The sequence below is a fragment of the Saccoglossus kowalevskii genome, chromosome 7 (assembly GCF_978046115.1).
Source record: "Saccoglossus kowalevskii chromosome 7, keSacKowa6.1, whole genome shotgun sequence".
In the NCBI taxonomy this organism is placed as follows: Eukaryota; Metazoa; Hemichordata; class Enteropneusta; family Harrimaniidae; genus Saccoglossus; species Saccoglossus kowalevskii.
The window spans coordinates 26,493,561-26,518,424 of record NC_140647.1 but is presented as its reverse complement, the minus strand read 5'-3'; the positions used below and the strand labels follow the sequence as shown (position 1 = coordinate 26,518,424).

Here is a 24,864-nt window from a genome sequence, read left to right as displayed (position 1 = left end):
CTTACATTTTGACGTTTTTCAAGTAGTTTAATTTTACTTTTAGCTGCATCTACTTTCTTTTTGTAATCACTCTGTAATTTCTGTTTTTCTAAATTCTCTTGGTGCTCTTTGGATTCTAACTCCCTCATTGCTTTTAACGCTTCGTGTAGCTCAACTTTGGCTAGCTCAGACTCCTGTGAAAAAAAAATTGTTGTATACTGATACTGATGACGAAACTGTGATGTGCAATGAGGACTCGTAAACAATTACATAGCAACCAGTTTTTACCAGTTTTTAAGATAGGCATACACTGACAAGTAAATTAAAAAAGAAATTTGGTATCAGGCTTGATCATAATTAAAGGCTTTTCGCAATGATAAGGTTACAAATGTTAGCTACTGTAGAATACTTTATTTTTGCTTACAATTTATTTTCGCTATTTTCGCTGAAGTGAAAATAAAATCCAGTGAATATACCGTTGTTCCTATATTTTACGGTAAATTCAACTCATCAAAAATCAGTGAAAATAAACTCCATACAAAATACCCAAAAAGTCTATTCAGCAGAAATTAAATCCAGCTAAAATGACGTATTTTACAGTATGTCTATCACTAACATAATCCCTGTGTTTGAGTAAAATGCATAGTATCTAAAAAGTAGTAGATTATGGTTTAATATTAATTATTATAGCATTACCGGGCAAGCAATTTTCAAGAGAAAGTTGTTGGATATGAAACAGCGGAGCTAACAAGGAATCAACAATTTAGACAAGAACAATGACGACAGTGATCACAGACAATTTAATTTGTCTTCAAATTCTCTTTCATTTTTTCAATTCCATGAAAGCTAAGGAATCGTTGTTGACAAAATATTGGATGGTGACAAAAATATATATACCAAATGACATTTACAACACTCATCATGGAGACTGACCTTTTCTAATGTCTTGATTTTCTGAGAATACTTCTTATTCATGTATTCAGATTCTTTGCTTGTCTTCACAAGTTCTCTGATAAGCCCTTCTTTCAACCTGTCAACATACATGTGCATAATGTAATGTATTCATATCTCGTCCGATTTCAGACAAACACGTTTAACATTCTCGCTAAAAAACATTTGATTGTATTTGTTGACATTGACTTACTTTATATTCAAACTAAGGTCTCTCAACTTTTGCTGTGCATCCTGCAGTCTAACACTCGACTGTCTCACTTGTTCTTTGGTATTCGCGGCGTTTACTTTCAACTGACCTACTTCAGAGGTTTTATCACCACTTTTATGTTCAGCTACAAATGAGAAGATGCAACATGCATTTTTGTTTAAATGCCAGTTTCTCCAGTACAGTAGTCAGTCAGAAAATGCAGTTACATTTTTATGAGAGTGCATGTCTATCTGGTGGTGAGTGTTGCATTATGGGAATTATGTTCAAATGTGCATACATGTGATGGTACACGATTTTCCAGACAATGTTGCAAATTACGTTGAAGATTATTAATTCTTCTAACTGTGCATCAATTTATACTAACTTGTAATTTATGGGAAGTGTGTAGAAATCGTGTTTATTACACAATGAATATTGTGGTAGTGGAAAAACCAAACTTAAAGTCAGTGAAATGTACAAGAGTTGAAAGCTTTTATAGCCAATAAGTACTTGTCAATGTAATAAAGTCGGTAAAATAATGTTCCTTGTTTCAATGACAATTCAACCCAAGTCATTTTGGGGAAGGGGAATGATGACATGCTTCCAATATTAAAACAGTGCAAAGTTAATATTTTGTCACATCAAGACCGTTACTCAAAAACAAAATTTCTGTTGACTGCCACAATTTATTTTTATATATCTAGTACTCTAATGATGTGAAACCATATTATCGATATCAGTAAGTATAAAGAAATTACATTTATTTGTAATTTCAGTTAGAATATCAAAATCTAGTAAGTAATTCACACAACAATATTAAAAATTATAATTATTTCCCCCGAAATATAATACTCAAGAATGCTGTGAGATAACACAAAAACTTGTAGCACGGTACGACTAAACGTCTCACTACACTTACATTACCGTCACCAGATTTAATAATTAATGAGAAATTAAGCAATTAATTAATGAAACATGAAGAGAAATACAGCTTGGTATAATTGTTGAAGTACAGAATATAGATTTTTACTACGTTAGGCGACTAAAAAGATCTATTAATATGATAGTATTTCAAGTTGTGAAAAACATAAGTTTACAGCAAAGCTAAGCACCTAATAAAAGCATTTATTTGTATACTAGTCTCTATAAGTTAAAGTTGTGATAACTGAGTGTAATACATGTGATTGAGTGTTGCTTTAATATAATCAGGGATTGCGTTATCAATTTCATACAGTGAGTTCTGTTGAAAAAGTATGTAATGTATTCTGTGTACTTTTATTACAAATATGAACCATTCTTGTTTCAAAGTGAGAGGTACCTTTAACCTTTCGAGTGCCTTTATTTTTCCCACTAAAATTTTGGTAAAACATTTTGCATATTATTATATATTTTTCGATAATTTTGTACAAAACGAACATAATTTTCCAAGGGATTCAAGTTTTGATCAGAATGTTTGAAGAAATGTGGTTTATTTTGTGAAAGTTGGCAAAAGTTCACTTTGAAGTACAAAAGGTTAAATATTGCATTGTCATGGAAACAGAATATGAGGTTAACGCAATCCCTAACTACATAGAGGATAGAAATTTACAGCAAAATAAAACGTTTACTACAAAAATGTTTTGCATAGTACCGTATTTGTCCGACTTAGTGCCAAGGTTGCTCAATTCCATAAATTGTGTTTTTTAGGGACGTGGGTGCTTAGCGGAGCACCCCTTTCAAAAAATTGTGCAAATGATAATTTTAGCCTTTTTTGGGGGGAAAATGAAATTGCAAAATTAGCTGCATCGTCATTTTTCTCCACAACACTATTACAATGAAGAAACAGAAATGGTTCCAAAAAATATGCAAATATTATTACAATATTAATTACGTATCATTCGAATTTATGATTTATTATTATAATAAATTATTAGGGTCAGTGTTACCAATACAAAAGCAATTTCCGCCATGATGTTTCGTGCAAAATACAGTGTTGTGTTGATGCAATTCTCTGGAAAATCTCGAAGGCATTCCGTTAATGCAACATAGAAGTGAATTATCATTGTCAAAAAAAACTTGCAATTATGGTAGCAATTTTAGAAAAATAAACTGAATATGGAATTAGAATTTCCTGTCTTTCAAAGTCATTAACGGTTCATTGTCGTTCATTGCATAATTTATGCATGGTTACCATGGCATTCACAACACATAGTTGGTGGTTGATATCCTTGCTGTGTTGTATAAATTACAGGTATTCCGAAATATCAACAACATATCAAATGATCAGAGACTAGATTTTATGACTAGACAGTCAATTTTGGAACAGCCTGGAAGGGATGAGAGGGTTGACATTTAGCTGACCATGGGTGTTAAGTCAGACAAGTATGATACTGATATTCTGTGACTATCATTAAAGATTCTATAATACCTAGATATCTTTCAACTTCAATAATCAATCCATCAGCTGATTTTTTTGAGAAAAAAAAAAGAGAGCAAACAAGACAAAGCAGAATGCCATTAACATAGCACCAACAAACAAACAGTGGCATGAAATATAAAGCACGGATGTGTATCATACAAGTACATCGTATACATGTATGACACAAAACAATAAATAAATAGTGTTCCATGAAATCAATTATTATTGACAAAAACTCCATGGCTCAGTAATTAATCAAACATATTTGATTAATTACTGAGCATGGAGTTTTTTGTCAGCAGTAGTCATCGCACCACGCATGCGCGAGATATATGGGTCTCATATAAACAAAGATGGCGACTTTGACTGTTAACAAGTACAAACTGAGACATTACCAAGCTTTAATTGGCCTTATGCATGACCCCTAAAGGTCACACATCCTGGTACTTTCAGGGGGTATTTTGTTCCATCACAGCAAGAATTTCCAATAATATACATTAATTTTTACGATGTTTTTGAATTTTAAAGATAACTGCTTGCATTTTTGTGAGAAAATAATAATTAAATTTGAATTGATAGTGACTGACTTTTTGAAAGTCATGCATATGGCCTATTAGATATTTTTAGGTGATTGGAGGGTATCGAAGGAGTCACCAGTGGCAATTTGTGCAAGTCAAGCCCAGGTGAAACCTCATACTTGTGATTTCCATTAGAAGAGCGTATTGAATTGTGGGAAAATCAATGTTTATCAACCCAAGTGTTGCCCATGTGCAATGCGATGACTACCACCCTTTAATACAAATTTGATCAGAACAAATTGACAGTCATCTAAGTTAAGGATTTGAAATCATGACCTTTAGTATACAGTGTTATTATATGCAAATCACCGCACCAACTTGTCAATTCATCTACTAAAGGAAATAAACTACACACGTGTATTTCAATTTACTCCATTACCAGTGAAGTCAACTCGTTGGAACAGTTGTTTAGCACATACTGTAAATGCAATAATTATTCACTGGGTTTCAATTTCGCTATTAAGTAAAATCCGCAAAATGGAATCCAGGTGAACATGTAAAATAACAATAGAACTCATTGTTTCCCTGGCAAATTTGTCAACTCAAAATCTCAAAATAGTGAAAATAAATATTTTCACAGTTTGTCCTGCAAACTGAGGGTCAGGGGTTCAAATCCTACATTAGGTGACTCTGCTGCGAGTCAGTCGATACTCTTGCTGTACTGTCTTTGTGCATACTTTGCAGTATCATTGTAATAACCTCATTATATTATTATTATTTTTATGAGATGTACTTGGTATCAGATTTGGACTCATCACATGATTAACAAAATCATAATTTTTTATGATAACTTACATTTTTTTCTTAGCGGTACTTTGCTTGCACGTGCCTTTCCTTTTAGTGTAATGGTTCCTGATAATATTGGCTGCTTGCCTTTGTTCCAAGTTTTACCCAAAGTTTTACTGCAAGCAGGGAGAGATACATACAAGCATTAGCGTTTAAGGGTAAATTTATTGTTCTCATTGTAATTGCAACTTCCAGTTGGTAATTGATGACATGAAAGTTGTACTCATGTAGAATGTGATATATTTTATGGGATGAATTATGAGAAATTTGTCCAAACTCAATTTCAATAATTTTCAGTGCGGCATAAAGTTGGTAATGTCTTTGGCTCAATATTTTATTTGTTGCTCCAACAACATTTTGCTAATGGTTCCAACAGCAATAATTCAGAACTAGGGAGAGTCCTCAAATCTATTTTTCACAGACTACTCTCTCAGAGCGCCATATTTTTTTCTTGAAAAAAAAATTGTGAAACATTTTGCCTATTTTTATGCATTTTCGAAAATTTTGAGGATAATTTTGTCACAAATGGACAAATTTTATATTACCTACAGTTCTTGATCCAATTTTTGAAACAAATCTAAGAAAAATTATGGGTTTAATTTTGTGAATTCTACCAAAAGTTGACTTTGGCACTCAAAGGCTTGACCTAGTAGTTACTCCTTAACTAAATTTAAAAATAACAACAGCTCTTAACAGATATTAAATTAATTGAAAAACTACCTTTCCTCTCCATTTTCCTCAACTAGCTCATCATCACTAAACTGTTCTTGCAAAACTTCATCCAAGTCTTCCAGCCTATTGACGATAAGTTGACTCCGAGCACGGAAACCTTGCACTATTCGCTCCATAGAAAACTAAAATATAAATGTATACATACAAAGTAAGTAAAAGCTAATCCACTGAAACGCAAACATCATTCTCACCATTTAATCCAACTATTAAACAGCAACTCTCGCAACAATTAAATTATAATATTTCTAGTACATGCTTTTTAATTTAAAGTTTTACTTTATAATTATTAAGTCGTTAGTGACCAGCTTTCAACAAAAAATAAGCAAGTAATTCTATCTTATTGTAAGCAGCATAGCAAATCAGCTGATATTGTATTTGGGTGATTCTGGATTCACCCATGAAGTCACCCAAGGATGCCGTGAGCATTGTATGTTTTTTTTCAAATCTCTAATACCCAAATGTAACAAAGCAATTATAAACTAAACAGCAAAAAAAAAAGTATATTGTTAAGGTGAAAATAACTACAATTAAAACTACCAAATAAAAAAAAACAGCAACAAGACAGGTACATGTAAATTAAGGCAGTTTAAGTGCAATTTTCAATTTCTACTCCACTATCACAACTAGTCTAAAACACACACATGTACACACATCATTACTCAAATACACTGTGATTGAAATAATAAATTGATAATTTTTTGTCATCAAATTAAATAAATGAAATGATTAAAAAGTAATATAATCATGGAATAAGATTTAGTCAATGTATGATCCCAAGATTCTTACAATTTTTAATGATTCCTAAAAATGTAGAACCCATTTTGTGAAAACCATTAAAAAGAAAAAGAAGGAAAAACATAATATGCTCCAGCTTTTAGCTATCAAGACTTTATATGGCAATCCTGTCTTTAACATCCAAAGTATCCCATTCTTATACTACATCGATTGTGCCAAATACAAAATAAAAAAGAAGCTTTAAAAGTAAATGAAAGTATGACAACTAACTGGTCAATTTAAACATCTGGGTCAATTTAAACATCTTAGTTACTTTTATAAACTGAGAGAAAAGATTCTGAAAATTTTGCATCAAGTCACTAAAACTACAAATTTCAATAGGATCTTGAAACATTGAGTCACAGCAACTTTTGCTAAATTTCCTCAAACTAAAAAAATTCATAACTGCAAACTTGAAATGCTTGCCCCATAACACAAGGTCTGACAAATAAAAAATAAAAATCAGATACAAAATTTGCACTTCAAAGAGACCCTGGAACCCTGGATCTAATTTGTGATATGGATAGCCAAACCAGAAACCAGTGTATTTGTATAATAGGTCACCCATCATGTTGTGAAATGTTTAATTTACAGAATGAATGGAATGGCACACTGTAATAGAAAAAGTTTGTATTAAATACTGACGTGGGACCGAGAACCAGACTGGAGACATTGGACAGCAGAATGTCTATTGAGATAGTCTTGATTAAGAACATACTGGCCACAGGTTGTAGCTACAGCAGGCTGTGTGGTTGGGGAGATATTAAATACATAAATTCCTTATGAAAAACATAAGTGGTCAAGAAAGTCTACAGAAAATAGAAACAAGGAGTTACTCTCAAATACTGTATTTGTTCTATTAGAAGTGCATCTCTGATAGAAAAATCACATTTCCCTGGAATTTACACAAGTGCATGCACTACTAATAGAGCAAATACAAAGCATAATTAACCCTGTTTGTGAGCAGGATGTATAATTGTACTGTACATCATATACATGACATCAGCACAGTATAACGCATACAGTGATACCCCGGGAGTATGTGTTCCTGTTAGTTTCAGGAACTCTACCGAGAAATGTCATCTTCATTCAGGAAATAGATGTAATGCTCTCCTGAAATGAAGAGATCATAGAGTAAACTCTATAACAATGCGTGGTACGTGTAGGCATTGTATTAAGGATAGTGCATCCACAATGTGACAACCCCCATGGATGCAAATAGTAACAACAGAGAAATCCATGAGAAGAGTGTTTTTAATTTTACTTCATTTATTAGATAAACCAAAGATATAAGGTGAGCTGTGTAAGAAATATGTGATCTATGTTTTTATTATTATTTCCTTGGGATTAAACAGGGTTCCTGGCATAATCTAATCTGAAGATTAGCTAGGACAGCTGAGATGAGCCGTGAGTATTGTGGGGTTTTTAGCATGCTGGGTATGGGCAACAGAGGATTTAGAGGATTTTGTTCAAAGGCTAACAAGGACAGATGAGCTGAGCAGTAAGTAATATTGGGTTATGGTAAGCATAGCAAAGAAGTATGATTTTAGGGGTTGATCATCAAAGTGGCATGTCTACAGGAAAAATTACAGAAGAAAAACTATAATATTTATCTACAAAAACTCACACAAATTTGATAATAGAAGAAGAAGAAAAAAACATCCTTAAAATAATTCTGGCTCAAACTAAACAAGACATGAATGTCACAGTCCCTGTTATTTAATTATAAAATACTCATGTTAAAATAATACATGGAACATCTGCAAACAATTGAATTAATATGTACTCTATGTGGGTACAACTCATCATAAAGTGATTTCCCTTAATCTGATAACTGAAAACTTTCATTGACCCGGGTCCAAAATCTCAGAGTTCACAAGTGCAACCAAACTACATGTATGTCTCATACATGCTCAAGAAACTGCATTCATGAATCTGAGTTAACCTTGATGTACCTTTAATAACAACTTGACTTCTTTGTTAATTTAGGTCTTTGTATATTACCAGGACCTGGGTTTATTTCAGTATCACCACTATAATTCCCATCAAAATGTAGCCATGACACCCCTCTACATTTTCTACTGAGATTGGTAATGGTATGACCCATCTGTCACTGATTCAGATCAAGGTCATGACCAGGTCATGACATCACTAAAAACCCTAGCATTACCATTTAAGCTAATTATTTATTCTGATCATACTCAGTTGTTCTCTCAGTGCAGTAGGGAAAGGTAGTTTTGGATGAAAATCATGAAAAAGACCCACTTAGGATTTTCAGATCTGGAAAAAAAAATTACGTGCATAATCGGCAGAGACTTGTTCATCAACCTGCCAAGTTTCATTGATATCTGCTGCAGAATTTCTGAGAAAATTTTAGAGACATCACAGACGGCAAATTGAAATAAGAATTAATAAAAGAAAAAAAAATTGGAAAGTTCTACTACCCCCCTCTCATTTCTAATGGTCAAACCCTAAAGACATAAAAAACTAAAAGTGTTAGTTAAAGGAGGAACAAACCACTCACCATGGCAGGACTGGTATGCACCTTTCTTGATTGCGGTCTAACATGACTGACTTCAGATCCAGCTGACTTGTATCTTTTTCTTGCTATTACAGCTGGCACTGACATGGCTCGTCTACCGCCAGTTCCCGGGGCCTCCACAGTTTCAACATTATCACCACTGATATCTTTATTCTGATAATAAACATTCAGATACAGTATATCACTGTAAACTGAGAACAGACTTCTCAAGGTAGAGTGAACCAAGTGAGTATTGCTCACCAAATCTAGGAGGAGAATAATGCACTGGAGAGGAGCACTTGTAGCCAAGGTGTTTATTGCTCAACTGCTAGGCCTGGAACTGAGTCTAAATACTCATGAGATGTTCCATGACAATGTATCAATATCATTATGCAAATAACTAAACTAAACGTCATAGCATCAAATCATTACAATCACCAACAAATGTTATGACTTTGAAACAATTTCACTCAGGCAATAACAGTGAATACATCACATCAAACACTTTGAAAATGTCATTCATGCCATACTGTTTTGTATTTCATCGACTGAAACACAATACACAGAATGTCATAACAAGACATATTGTATTATAGCAGCATATCATCCCTGCGTTTTCAGTAACGTAATCTGAGAATGAACTACCGGTAATTACCTTATTCTTGTTTTCTAAGTCATCAATATATTTCTGAAGTTCAGCAATTTTTAGCTGTTGTTCAATCATTTGTTGTTCTTGTTGTTTTTGTCTTTCCAGGGCCTCTTCCAGCATTTGTACATGCTCGCTACTCGTTGCTTCCTGCATGGCAAAGATTATAAACATAGTGAAATTATTGTAACCTTGCACAACGATTATAAACATAGTGAAATTATTGTGACCTTGCCCTCTGTAGTAGCGATTAAGGAATCAATGCATTCAAGCATGTTTTAGAGAATAATGTTTTCAAAGCTTATGATCTTAAATTGCACAAGCTGTAAAAAGGCATAAGACATCGTAACTTTAAGTCAATAACTACAAGTATAAACATATACAAGTCACTCATAAGATATCCTTTACCTAACCCTAACCATTTGTATAATTTTTATTTCCACACGCCATTCGCCATACTTTACGGGATAGTGCGGGCTGTGTTGCAGTGCGAGGGCTGTGTTGCAGTGAGAGTGCCGTATGGTCCGCCACACAAGTATTTCCAGTATTCCAACATAAGTTCAAGTAAATAGATAATTTGCATATTACTACTATTTAATTTGCATATGTATATTACTACAACAGAAATAATTACCATATCAATAACCTCCAATGTTACTACGAAGTTCAATTACAATATATCACTGGCAAAGCAATGTAAAACGTTAACAGGGCCTACAAATGTATATCATGTTATTTGGGTTCTCCACTGGTTTTCTGGACATTACCTCAAGCTTCATATCCTCTTTCGATGTTTCCATAACAAGATTGCTTTAATTTTTTTAAGCGTCCTCGTAATCGATCTTTAACTGTCAGATAAAATATAATTACGGTACCCTTACCAGTTCTACTATCTTTTCCTGCATTTCATTGTTCTCTCTTGTCTTCTCAGCAAATATTTCCTCATCACTTGCAAGATCATCCATGGCCTATGAAAAAATAACACTTTGGTCAAAAACTACTACAAGCTTTCCCTCAAGGGCTTATCGCAAAGCAGGTGGATTAAATACTAGGTAAACACATATACTATATAAATAAAATAATCAGCAGTAATCAGCTTCTATAAACTGTGCTAGCAGCTTTATGTCCAATCTTTATATTATGCCATGAATTATATATTAAATTTTTTTTTACAGCCAGACTTTTATTGTTGAGTTATTTAATCAACTTGCATATAAAGACTACTAGTCTATAGGGCTATACACAGGTTTGATTGTATATAATGTATATAATTAATATGTAAGTTATATTCAGATATCTAGAGCAAGTTTAAATGGTAAGTTAAATAATGATGGTCATTCAACACATGAAATTCGAACACAAACTGCAGTTTGTGTTCGAATTTCATGTGTTGAATAAATCACATGGGATCCACATGACACACTAAGACGACCACCACCAGAAGATATTAGATGTATGTATCAAACAGAACATAAACAGCTGTTAAGTTCGCAAGCTGGAAGCCAAAATTGATGTTTGAACCACTGATTTGCTTACATCTTCACTAGTTCAACCACATACACAATGTGCATACATACCTTTTTCAGTTCATTTTCCAGTCTGTGTACCAGGTTTTCATCACCATTATCTTTTTTCCTCGGTGATAAGATGTCACTTTTTGTTTCCTCTGCTAGATCCAACCACTGCTGAATACCGACTGACAAGGTCTTGGTCAGTGAATCAGTGTCTTGTAATTTGAGAAGTAACTTGAAAGCTTCCTCTGTACACATTTTGTAATGTGCATTCTCAGTCTTCAATCTACAGTACAAAAAAATGCGATTTTACAATAAGATATACAATGTATACAATATTTTCTTACTCGTCACACAATGTATTTGATGCTACGAGTACCCCAAATTGTGGGAAAGTGTCCTGTATTTCAACATGAAACATCTATAAGGTCTATAGTTTTCATAATTGTTGTCATATCGAAATATTAGCATTTGTTTAGCTCCCTATTTGTTTTTGTGTTTAAATTAGTTTCCCTGCTTCAGTATACTTGAAAAAAAACACAATGGAAGAGAAAATCTAATAGCACCATATCAAAAACACATTCGAATTGGTCGAATTGGTCAAACGATTACCAGTACTAGTACTGGAATGAGAGTTATATTTAGTAATAAGCAGCTACATGTATTTCATGCTGTGTTAAATGCAGAACGTAATTTCATTGAGAAAAATGGGTATATTCACTTTAGTGTGTGGAACAGAAGCATGAAATGGATGTGTGTTAATTTCGTCTGAATTTCTGGCATTATAGTAATGATTACATTTACATCGTCACGATATATTATATTACAATACACCATAGTACATTACATCACATCACCATGATACATTATATTACTGTACACCATAGTACATTACATCACATCACCATGATACATTATATTACTGTACACCATAGTACATTACATTTACATCGTCACGATATATTATATTACAATACACCATAGTACATTACAACACATCACCATGATACATTATATTACTGTACACCATAGTACATTACATCACATCACCATGATACATTATATTACTGTACACCATAGTACATTACATTTACATCGTCACGATATATTATATTACAATACACCATAGTACATTACATCACATCACCATGATACATTATATTACTGTACACCATAGTACATTACATCACATCACCATGATACATTATATTACTGTACACCATAGTACATTACATTTACATCGACACGATATATTATATTACAATACACCATAGTACATTACATCACCACGATACATTATATTACACCAAAGTACATTAATAACTAAATTACATTTCATCATTATATATACGTGTATTACCTCACAGTACAGTACATTACATTACACCAACCACATTTCATCACAGCACGTTTCATTACCACAGTACATCACATCATAATGCTAATATCAGATTCATAGTTTAGAATAGACATTTCAATAGGATTCTGAACACAGCTGTGAACTGACTTACTTAATAATCTGTTCTTCTAATGCCTGTATCTGCAGGGCTACATCTTCTCCACCCTGTCATTGTAAAAACATAATGAGAGACTTCATGTAACAGTCAGGACATTTTAGAAACGTTGAAATTTGGGTTCATTAACTTTATTGTCTGTCTTTGACAAATGACTATGAAATAGAACAGTTTTTGATGTTTGAAATTACCTATTGCTTAATTGGCCTGCAAGGATTGAAAATCCTCAGTTATCGAAAAGCTGGTTATAAACTAATGCTGTTAAATTCCACAATATTAATATTTGTCACAAATACAAATGACTGTTCCACTGTATGTATTGAAGTTAAAGCCAAACACTACGAGGTCACACTCCAGGAAATATTTGTCCTATAAGTGTAAGGAGTCTGCAGGATTCTCATGATACAGTATAAAATAATCTAATATTTGAACATAGGCCTAGAAGCTGAACAGGACTTAATGTAGTATTAAAGTCAACAGTTGTGGCTAGAGTGGATGAAATAAATCACATTAAATAGAAATTTATTTATTTACATTTTAGAAACACATGAATTAGATATGATGCTGAGTGTCCTAAAATATAGTAAAGCTGGTGTCATGGCAGTATTTCACACAAATAAGGTAAAAAATTCAAAGTATCATGAACACGAATTGATATCAACATATGTAGCTAAATGAATAAGCAGATGACAATGAAGATGAACATTTCAATCATTGTTAATATTAGTTACTCTGTAATGTAGTTTATATTACATACACATGTGACAATTATTTGAAGCTCACTTACATGTTCGGATTGCCATTCTGAGTAACCAGCACTTTTCTGTCGTTGTAACTGTTCTCGTAAAGCTTGTATTTCACTTTGCATTGCTTCAAACTTGATAGATTGTTTGTCACGATTCACAATAGGCATGTTTTTGATGTTACGAGCCTGTGAATAAGAAAAAGTAAGCAATTGACGGATTGGCAAGAGGTGACTGCATGTTTATGAACATTTCTGGCAAAGAACAACAAATGTTTAATTAATCAGGCATTGGGAAAGAAAAAAGAGTTTCTCAATAAATGCTGTTCATTTGGGTAATTACTGTTATTTGGTGCTGGTTCAGTGGATACATAAAAGTCACAAGTTAGAAGATTTTTTATTAGAGTGGCTACCATGAATTCCATGATAGAAAAGCAAGGTTATTTTATTATTGGTCATTCAGTTGCGTCAGTATTCCACAAGTTAATGGGTTCCCATAACTGTATTCATCTCAAAAAACTTAACCTTAGTTGCCTTAGTGAGATGCTATCATATTTTACAAACATTTTTCAACATGGGCAACTATAATAACAGATCAACATGTTTCAATCCAACACTGGTATCACCCAGAGCACCCAAAACCTGTCTATAAGAAGATGATAAGAAATGCACCTACCCGATTAGCATACTTAAGCGCATTAAGTGTTTCATCAAAACTCACTGTGGATGGACTAATACAAGCAATCATAACAGTATTGGCATTACCACCAAGGGAATCTTTAAGTATTCTGGTAATCTTTGAGTCTCTATATGGAATATGCGATATCTAATAAAAATGAAAAATATTTGTGTTAGGACCTACGTTTGATTTATAACATAATAATAAACTGAATATTATATTTGCTCTATTACAGTATGAATTTTGTTTTGACCATTTCTGTTTCTTTATTGTTAAAGTGTTGTAGAAATCAATGATGACGCAACTTATTTCACAATTTGATTTTCCTCAAAAAGGTGAACTGAAATCAATATTTGCACTCATTTTTTCAAGGGGCAGCTCGGGTAAGTGCAAACCCCTAAAACACATGATTTTCAGAGCTGAGTACCCTGGGCATGAGTCGGATGAGTATGGTACTATACAACAGTTTTTTTTTCATTAAAAACAAAAAACAGAAGCCATATTGGTAATAATTCTTTTAGACTCAGAAAAAAAAAAACATGTTTCTGTTTCCCCCAAAACAGATGCAGGCACACATTGTGCTGTAATGAAAATTATTCTTCATTTTGATAAAAAAATTCTGATAAATTGTAAAAAAACAAAACAAGCTGTGACAATGCATAATGACCAGAAATATGATGCAAGATAAGATAACGCATCTCTATTAATTAAAAGCACACATCAACTAAAAATTGCATTCATTGAAACAATGACTTATTTTGACCATAGATACCGGCCATTTACCAGTTGGAGCTAAGACACTCCAAGTTTCAAGTCAATTTAATATACATAATTGCTACATTGAAACAGCAAGTGAATAATCGCACACAATGTTTCTCGCATCCATCATTATGTCATTTACGTAAAGACATGTGCTACTAATAGAGCAAATATGATATCAATCATTTTAATCCCAATATCTCAATTAAGGGCATCTACACATATTCTCTGGATATAAACATATAGGTGTTTTGATACATGGACTGTGTCTAATCACCACACGATCAGAAGCAGTGGAATGTCAAAGACATCTGTCTTTCTACAAATTTAGTCAAGATCATGACTAACCTTTTTTTTAGTATCTCCCAAAGCACTGATGACATTTCCCAAGGCAAGCAGTCCTGAATTGATATGGATGGACTCTGAAGAAAGAATTGAGAATATTAATTTGAATAATTGAAAATCCATTGAAAACTCTAAGACCAAACCAGAAAAAAAAGAAACAGGGCAAAACAAAAAGCCTCAATAGTATGCTCTGCGAAAGGATTCTGATAATGTCAGTCTGGTCATATTACAGTTTCTCATCTTTTTACACAAGTAATATAAAATGTCAGCTAAATAAAATGCAATAAGAAACCTGTGTAACAACAATGTTCAGGTCATGCATCCTGGTACTTTCTGGAGGTACCAATTATCTATCAATGATATTTTATCAATCCCCCCCTCCAAAAAATGCATGAAGATGTCACTGATGTTTAAATATAGTTAAACTTGGTACAAACTGCTGTATAATACTTCTATAATACCAGAATGTGTGGCATTTAGGATCCAAAAGTGATTCTGGCAAAACCATGACCATGACCTCTAAATGCTACATTTGACCCCTTCTGTCATTGTACATGCTACATATTGACTAAATAATACTTGCCTTTGAATCGCTCACCAATATTTCCAGTTCGATGCGCTCGTTCAGATCCAGCAAGATCAACAAAATGAAATTTAGCGCTCATAAAGTGAGTGGTTGTTGTATTCTCCTCCTCAGAGTCAGTATCTACATCTTCAATCTCTTCTTCCTCAGTCTTGGGTGGAACACAGCTTGTGCTGCCTTGCCATCTTTGTTCTGTTCAGTCAAGTTTTATATTCAACAACAAAAATATTATTAATTTCTTAAATTTATTTTTAAAATGTAACCTGAGGAACATACAGTTATTTTCATGAAAGCATCAATGTATTTATAAAATATTTATAAACATTTTCATAAATTTTAAATGACAGTTGAAAACAACTTGACCAATCACAATGGGTATACAATATCTTTCATGTGTATGGCCAATGATTGGAGGAAACCTGCAAAGAATTATGGGTATAGGGTTTCCCAAAATGGCTTCTATAGCTAATGAAAGCTTCGTCTCTGGATTCGAATGAAACACAAGTGTAAATGTTTTATAAACATTTTACAAATTTCCATAAAAAATATTTATGCCTTCATAAAATTAAATTTCAGTTACATGTACAGTTTTCAAAGTATGTATTTTTTTGACCATTTCTGTTTCTTCATTGTAAAAATGTTGTTTAAATCAATGATGACACAACTTATTTCACAATTTTATTTTCCCCCAAAAATGTAATCTTTCCTTCAATCTGTCACATGGTGAACTGCACTCATATTTTCAAGGGGGAGATCGTGTAAGTGCAAACCCCCTAAAACACATGATTTTCAGAGCTGAGTACCCTGGGCACTGAGTCGGATGAGTATGGTACTATACAACAGTTTTTTTCATTCAAAACGAAAAACAGAAGCAATATTGGTAATAATTTTTTCAGATCCAGAAAAAAAGTTTCTGTTTCCTCAAAAACTGATGCAGGCACACATTGTGCTGTAATGAAAATTATTCTTCAGTTTGATAAAAAATTCTGATAAATTGTAAAAAAAAAAAAAAGCTGTGACAATGCATAATGACCAGAAATTTGATGTGAGATAAGATAAAAAACTTACCAATCATGACAGTAAAGACACTATGTGATCTACTGGAGTGTTCATTCATATTAGTAGTGCCAGTATGTCTATTAGCTGATCCAGTATCTAAACAATTCATAACTTCATCCACGGAATCACACTCAACTTCCTTGATTCCAACTAATACTATGGAATAAAAGAAGAAATCAATGACCAACTAGTAATTGCTAATAATTTCCGAAAATGATACACAGTGCTTCTTATTTGTCCCTCCCTAAATGTTAAGAAAGTCAACCAATAAGCAGTGTAGAGGCAAGCATAGAAGCTAGTTTGCATAATGATATAATTTGCATATTTATGGTGGTGGAGCTACATCACAGAATGTTCTACGTTGTACCACTGTACCATGTGAATCTATCATGTACCACTGTAAATTTTCCACCTGGTCGAGTTTTTCATATGACAACAAAGCAATCCGAGCATGAAACAAAACAAAAAAATACTGTAATACTGTTTGCCATGTGATGAAAATATACAGATGCCAATTTGTTGATATCCATTACTGAAGATGTTCTTACCAGTATTGCCTTTATCATCTTCACGAATTGCCAGATCTTTACTGTTAGTCTCTATGTCTAACAAATCCTTCAACTCCTCTTTGTATATTTCAATGTATGACACTCTAATGGTGAAATCCTTATTATGATTTTCCTAAAAAACAAATATTTTGTTGTTGAGGTGCTTTTAGTTTGTCATACATTTTAATTCTTCATATATGATTACAGATTCTCAGAAAGCTCCTTGCATATTAAACACTCATGATGAAACTTAACGTTGAATGAAAATGAGTATGCTTACATAGTATGTATTAATGAATAGGCATGTTTTTTTTGTTTTTTTATTGTACATGTATATTGTCTTTTTCACCACCAGACTTTTTCGCCCAAATATGTCTGCACCTTTTTTCTTGTATATTCTTCAATATTTCTAAAAATGAACCCTAATTTTGTAGCCAACAGACAAAATTGTAGTTAATTTTCAGTTTTTACTCAAAAAATGTGGCTATTTTTGTCCAAATCTTTTGAAGGAAAGTGCAGATTAAAACTGGGACTATTTTGTGAATTTGTGATGATAAGTCAGAACCAGTGGTGAAAAGGTTAACAACTAACTACTAAGTCAAAATGACCTAGGTGGTATCAAATAAATACATACAAGGTAAAATGTAAGGATTGTCATATTACACATACGTAAACAGTGTTTCCAGCACGTTATTATCATCAATTTCAGTGATTCTGTGTTATTCAATTGAGTTAAAAATTACAGACAAAAAATATGGCAAATTATGTCCTTTAAAGTCATCATTTCCACTTTAAACAAACTCGGTTCAAGTTACTACTGAGAAATAGATAAGAAAACGAAATACCTATAATCTAACTATTTTGTACTGTGACTGTCACAAATTCAGCATATTTAGCTTAATTAGTAGTCAATTTGTATTTAAAGCTGTCGATACTTTGATCAAATTGGTCAATTCAAGAGAGCCATGGTACAAATGAAGTATTTGTGCTCTTCGATGGAAATTTGAACCGAGCACCAGTCATCAGTCTCACCTCTATCATTTCATACATTTGCTTCAGGGCTCTTGGAACAATTCCTATTTCTTCCTCCTGAATGTCAATAGAGTTACTTCCAGTGATGGTGTATGTTTTACCAGATCCCTGGAAAATAAAATATATTATACATTAAGACCTGACACATTGTAAGTATAACCAAGTAATCAAAAAGACAACCAAAAAAGATGAGAAATAATTTATTTTAGTTACCAAGCACACACATCATTAACAATGACAACAACAACAACAACAACGACATACCGGGGTATGTGGTATCCACAATAACTTTCTTTCATTAACAAGAAAGGTTGAAAATGATTGAAAATATAAAGCCCAAAAAGCTGAAAATATAACAAAAACAAAATTTCTATTCTGGATAACAGCAGAAGTAAGATTGATAAGTATCAAAGTTACTCACTGTCTGGCCATATGCAAAAACTGTTGCATTATATCCTTCAAAACAGGAGCGCAGCAATGGTTCCACACATGTCTTGTAAGATTCATCCTGGAGGATTAAACAAATACAGTACTGTAAATTAATTTATTTTCTGCATGACATACAAAATAATTTATAGAAAAACCTGGAACAACTGAATAACTATCCGCTATATGTATAGAAAATAAAATTAGGAAATTAATTGTAGTTTTTCACTTTTTATGTATTAATGGAGAATGAAAAAAAATTAAAAAAAATTCACTTCATGAAATCAAAGAAAAATTTGAAAGAACTCCTGTGTGCTGAAAGTATAGGAGGTATACAAAATTAGGCTTTCAAACAAAAAGCTTGGCAAATAATATCTGTTTTCTATTTAAGATGCACAACATTATTGAAAGTTATAATACTACATGTATAATGATTTTTATTACCGGATTCGGCTGATACCCCGCCCTGGGCGATCTTATGGTGGATTTGATTTTTTTTAGAAAAATGTGGACCAAAAGATCGCCCGGGCAATCTTTTGGCAGATATTACGAGGCCCATCTTGTCTGGAAAAATAACCCTGCGTTGATAAAAATGGTCCAGAAAAAAATTGACCAAATATAATCATGCAAAGTATAAATTCAAAGTATTTTAATACATTGGTGAGAGGTCGCATTTTACGTGAACAAGAACATGCACTAAGAAGGAAAAGCAAGTCAAAGTCGAAATGGGGTGCATCATGGACATGACACAACACACACTGCGACAACTGGGTGATCAGCGACATCATTTTGGAACGCAATTGAACTTCAAGTACTTTGCGAAACTTGCTGCGCGGCGATGCTAGCATCAAGTGTGTGCTGACCGAAGTTTGACCCCAAGTCACGCACTGAACTGGCGCGTTACCTTAGCAACCTTTTTCTTTTGTGGTCCACGCGTCGATCTAGTAAAATTGTTATTATATCTGACGGTACTGTAATTACGCAACTTGTATGCAACTCTGTACTGGCTTTGAATATATCAACGTCGTTTACTTAGTGCACTGCTTTTCTAATTACGCAGATTTGTTTACAATATTGTACCAGCTCTGAATATTTCAACTTTGTAATGTATTGCTTTCATGATAATTACGCAAACTCTATTGTTAGGATGCTGACCCGGGGTATTGGGTCTGTGAATATTTCAATATTACCGACTTGATAATGCGTTGCATTCGCAATAATTACGCAAACATAAACATGGGCGCATTTAAATCATTAAAAATGATAGTAGTCGGGTATCTACAGAAAGACGAGAAAATATTTTAAATACTTGTGATTCATCGATGTTCCAATGGTGATTTTTTTATTCGAAATGAAGTGAACATGTAATATAAACCATACCATGTGTCAAGTTAAATTTTACTATAATATAATAAACTCTGGACAGCGCACTTTGATCGCAATATTCACATACATTTCGACTGAACTCTAATAACCACGTGCGGTATTGGGCAATGACCTCATAAGTTCACGCACTGATATTTAAATTCGAGCCACCCAGCTTGACGCAAATCAATATAGTTACTTGTCATGTGTTCAAAAAATCTTTCAACTCTCACAAATACATGTACCATGAACGCGAAGAGTTAACTGGGGGTTAACTGAAAGGAAACGTCTTTTTTGGACAAAAAACACGTCAGTACAAGATTATGTGTACAAGGTTGGATTTATAGAACGTACATGACTGCTTAACTCAGTGTTTTAATAATCATGTCGCATGTGAAACGCAGGAGACATTTTAGTTCGCCCATTTCTTGTTTGCCGACTTTTGTCTGGAATGCGATACAGACAAAGATTAAACATTGCTGATAACAATCAAGAGGTTCGAATCAGGAAAGCTTGGATATTCTAAACTTCGTAAATAACATTCTTTTCAAGCGTAGACTTTATTCGAGTCTTATAAACGTAAGTGAAATGTATTTTAACGAGTCATAATACGCAACAACAATTCATATACAGCATTGGTTTTATTGAAGTTTTAATGCTTTTCAACTTCACAGTGAATTATTTTAGCGTCATTTTAGCGTCAAATAGCGTGCTCGATACAAGATGTCGGACGGGAAAATTGGGGTCTGTAAAAATGTTTGTTGGTTCAGTCAGGCAATGTGTGGACCAAAACATCGCCCACTATTTGAAACATAGCCCATGGGCGGGGTTTAGGATGGGCGGGGTATCAGCTGAATCCGGTATATATCTACCAACACCTCTACCAGAAATTCAATTTAAATCTGATTGTTTGAGATTGGCTAATAATAATTAGATAATCAATTAGATGTATTTAGACCCAAAAAATAATTAGATTTTCTCATTGTCTTATCAAGAATACCAAGATTCGAAATAATTATTATGCAAATTAGGTAATTAACTTGCACTGATTTTTGACAAAAACTAATCATATTTGCACAATATCTAAGAGCACAGACACAGACATACATTGTACACACACAGACAGGGTAACCACAAAAGACTCCCATTGTGTGCTTTGTACACAACATTCAAAAATTCTAAATCTCAATATACCTAAAATGCACATTATGTATTTATATATATTAACCAAAGCACAAATCTGAATACAGATACTTAATTTCACTGTAAAATAAATGAATATTTAAATTTGAGTGCACAAATAGAGTTTTCACTGATTTCCCTTAATGTTATTTTTATTGTTACATACTGAAAATTACATACATACCGCAAATTACATACATATGCAAATTAGCCACCATGCTAAGACATTTCAGTTGGAGAGAACAATACCTGTGTTGACTTGGCAGATAATACATTATCAAATGTGAACACTCTGTCTTTGCCAATGATGATTTGATTACTGCTTGATAATACTTTGACACACACTTGGTGGTTGTGTAGTTTCTCTTTCGGGACTAAAGGTCTTACCTAAAACACATCAAAGCAAGTAATAAAACTATTATATATTAACTGTGTCTATCATTATGTAATAATTCCACACAAAAAATTATTTCTCATATCATTGGGATTTGAAAATGAGGTGTTTTTTTTTAGTCTTTTTTTACCATGGCTAGGGAAAGAAGCAATGCAATCAACACAAAAAATGTTGATTGACTGAACTAGAGGGACTGTGACTGAAATCAGAGCTAGTTTCAGTGTGGATTATACCCAACTTGCTGCCAATGGTGATGAAAGTCACGATACAGTCTTTGCAATTTTACCAAAAAAAAAAAAGAAAAGCATCCCAGAGACACCACCCAACACCCTTGGTAAAAATAGTTGCATGCAGGAGCCATGTTGAGATTTGAAAGTTCCAAAGTCAAAACAAACCATGCTAGAGAGATACAGGTATCAGTTTTCATGATTAGTTTATTTAAAAAAAGTTAGTCTAGTCCATTATATCTATTAACTCAATCGTGTTGAGATTTGAAAGTTCCAAAGTCAAAACAAACCATGCTAGAGAGATACAGGTATCAGTTTTCATGATTAGTTTATTTAAACAAGCAGCCTGTCGGCTGAGATAGCTCCGCTGTTAGCAATGCACATGGCAATTAAAGAACAGAAGATATCATTATGAAATGAACAAATCTGAGAGAGGTCCACATGTAGTACCTATATATGTAATATCAAAGCAATTGGACTTGCGGTTTTCAACAAGTCGAAAATATCACTTTTTACCAAAAATTACAAAAATATTCACCAAAATTAGAGAATTAAAGATATCATTACAAAATGAACAAATCTGAGAGAGGTCCACATGTAGTACCTATATATGTAATATCAAAGCAATTGGACTTGCGGTATTCAACAAGAAGTCGAAAATATCACTTTTTACCAAAAATTACAAAAATATTCACCAAAATTAGAGAATTAATAAAGATATCATTACAAAATGAACAAATCTGAGAGAGGTCCACATGTAGTACCTATATATGTAATATCAAAGCAATTGGACTTGCGGTTTTCAACAAGAAGTCGAAAATATCACTTTTTACCAAAAATGACAAAAATATTCGCCAAAATTAGAGAATTAAAGATATCATTACAAAATGAACAAATCTGAGAGAGGTCCACATGTAGTACCTATATATGTAATATCAAAGCAATTGGACTTGCGGTTTTCAACAAGAAGTCGAAAATATCACTTTTTACCAAAAATGACAAAAATATTCGCCAAAATTAGAGAATTAAAGATATCATTACAAAATGAACAAATCTGAGAGAGGTCCACATGTAGTACCTATATATGTAATATCAAAGCAATTGCACTTGCGGTTTTCAACAAGAAGTCGAAAATATCACTTTTTACTAAAAATGACAAAAATATTCACCAAAATTAGAGAATTGAAGATATCATCATGAAATGAACAAATCTGAGAGAGGTCTACCCAAGGTACATATACACCAAGTATCAAAGCATTCAGGCTTGTAGTTTTCAAGAAGAAGTCGAAAAAGTAAAACATTGACACGGACGACGGACAACGACGACGACGGACAATCACTCATATGATAAGCTCCGCTCGACAAAGTCGACAGCGGAGCTAAAAAAGTTAGTCTAGTCCAGTATATCTATTAACTCAATCACTTCTATAAATAAATGAACACTTACCCGAACTACTACTTTCACTGGCACCTCTTGCATAATGATCCCAAATTTATTCACATATAGTTGAACCAAATATTTTCATTGTGGTTACAAGAAGAGTCTGTCCCCTGATAGTATAAAAAGGGATACACAACATTCTTTAATTATTTTTCTTTATACAGCAACTGTTTTAAACATTGCAACAGTATTTTGAAATGAAAAAGTCATTACAGGATATGAACAGTGCCATCAGTGAAGGACTAAAACCATTCTTTCCTAAAACTTTTTCAAATAATTTTTTTGGGAGGATATTTATTACAAGTTTATTCATTAAAAGTGAATAATTAACACAGCAAAGTAGCATTTTAGGAACACCTTTGTGCTGAACAAATGTTAAATGTGAAGAAAAACATGTTTTTGTGGAGTAAAAATGTATACTTTAATTCTTTGAACAAAAGAAATCTTAACCAAGTGATACAAGTGGTTTATAACATTTGTTGTGACCATGATTGTATTCATCACAATTGGCTAATCTTGGTCATTTTGTAAAAATAAATTCAAGATACTTGATCTTATATATATCATGACATAACAAGTCATGCATGGCACTGTCTCTGTTAGTTATAAAATTTAAGATATATAGTTGCGTTTATAGTAATATGTAGTTATCAATACATTTTCGTGTATGCAGAAGTGTGATTGTAAGCAGCCAACCAATGAAAAGGCAGTTTTTGATCTGACCTGTTCTATGCAACCACGGTTACTAGCAACCGTGATGCAACCCTGACATGTAGAATCCCTCACACAAGTGCAATTCTTCTTATATTTTTGTGGGGATTGTTTCAAAGCGAGGGTTCTACAACGTACATTAGTGCACATCATGATAATAGGACCAGTTGTGATAATTTGTGATTTCGTATTGAACAAAGAATTACCATGAAAAAATGAAATTGCCCAGCTGGGCTACCTGAGGGACCAGAGATGTGCATGATCACCTACATTGTAAATGTTCGTGACAGCCGAGCTAGATTTGTTTTTTGTAATTTTGAGCTTAGCCTCAAAGTCCATTTTATGCATTATGGAATTTTTTCAGACAATCATTCTTACTGGTGCCAATGCAAAGTACCTTTTTCAAATTTATCGAGCAAACCGCCATAAGATAAATAATAATACGAAATGTCAATTCTTTGCCAATTCTTTGTACAAATGTCAGAGAGCAGCAACATGACCAGTCATGTTGTGATCGACCGCTACATGGCATGACTGTCATGCACTGGATCATTTCTATGATTTTATTCTGAAGTCCAAAGTTAAGCCAAATGCTCATACTTACCAGTTATAAATACCATCAATATCGCTGATGGATCAAGTTTCTGACTCGTAAGATTTGAACCTCTCAACAGCAAATGTTCAAGTTCGGACCCCTGAACCTTTCTTGTGTACAAACTATGTAAGTATTTCTGTAATTACCAGCCTATCTATTCAAATCAAATATAAAAATGAACTCATCTTTCTAATTA

General features: G+C 33.1%; 1 protein-coding gene across 3 annotated transcripts in view; it reads right to left on the bottom strand.

Annotated features, from left to right (window-relative positions):
* The window catches only part of LOC100373898 (kinesin-like protein KIF27), a 33,324-nt gene extending 8,543 nt beyond the window's left edge, over positions 1-24,781 (bottom strand). For 2 of the 3 annotated variants that reach the window (XM_078006150.2, XM_085501381.1), the window contains exons 1-22: positions 24,678-24,781; positions 23,369-23,472; positions 21,550-21,687; positions 18,749-18,835; positions 18,328-18,435; positions 17,296-17,428; positions 16,757-16,903; positions 15,689-15,880; positions 15,109-15,182; positions 13,999-14,148; positions 13,368-13,511; positions 12,578-12,630; positions 11,133-11,352; positions 10,437-10,523; positions 9,565-9,705; positions 8,913-9,083; positions 5,603-5,736; positions 4,892-4,998; positions 3,528-3,563; positions 1,124-1,265; positions 913-1,009; positions 6-173 (exon numbers count right to left, since the gene is read on the bottom strand). In XM_078006150.2, the coding sequence (XP_077862276.2) occupies positions 6-173; positions 913-1,009; positions 1,124-1,265; positions 3,528-3,563; positions 4,892-4,998; positions 5,603-5,736; positions 8,913-9,083; positions 9,565-9,705; positions 10,437-10,523; positions 11,133-11,352; positions 12,578-12,630; positions 13,368-13,511; positions 13,999-14,148; positions 15,109-15,182; positions 15,689-15,880; positions 16,757-16,903; positions 17,296-17,428; positions 18,328-18,435; positions 18,749-18,835; positions 21,550-21,687; positions 23,369-23,401 (2,562 nt within the window). In that variant the 5' untranslated portion in view covers positions 23,402-23,472; positions 24,678-24,781. The remainder of the gene's footprint in view (positions 1-5; positions 174-912; positions 1,010-1,123; positions 1,266-3,527; positions 3,564-4,891; positions 4,999-5,602; positions 5,737-8,912; positions 9,084-9,564; positions 9,706-10,436; positions 10,524-11,132; positions 11,353-12,577; positions 12,631-13,367; positions 13,512-13,998; positions 14,149-15,108; positions 15,183-15,688; positions 15,881-16,756; positions 16,904-17,295; positions 17,429-18,327; positions 18,436-18,748; positions 18,836-21,549; positions 21,688-23,368; positions 23,473-24,677) is intronic. The other variant, XM_085501382.1, reaches the window with a different exon arrangement.
* Positions 24,782-24,864: the final 83 nt, after the last annotated feature.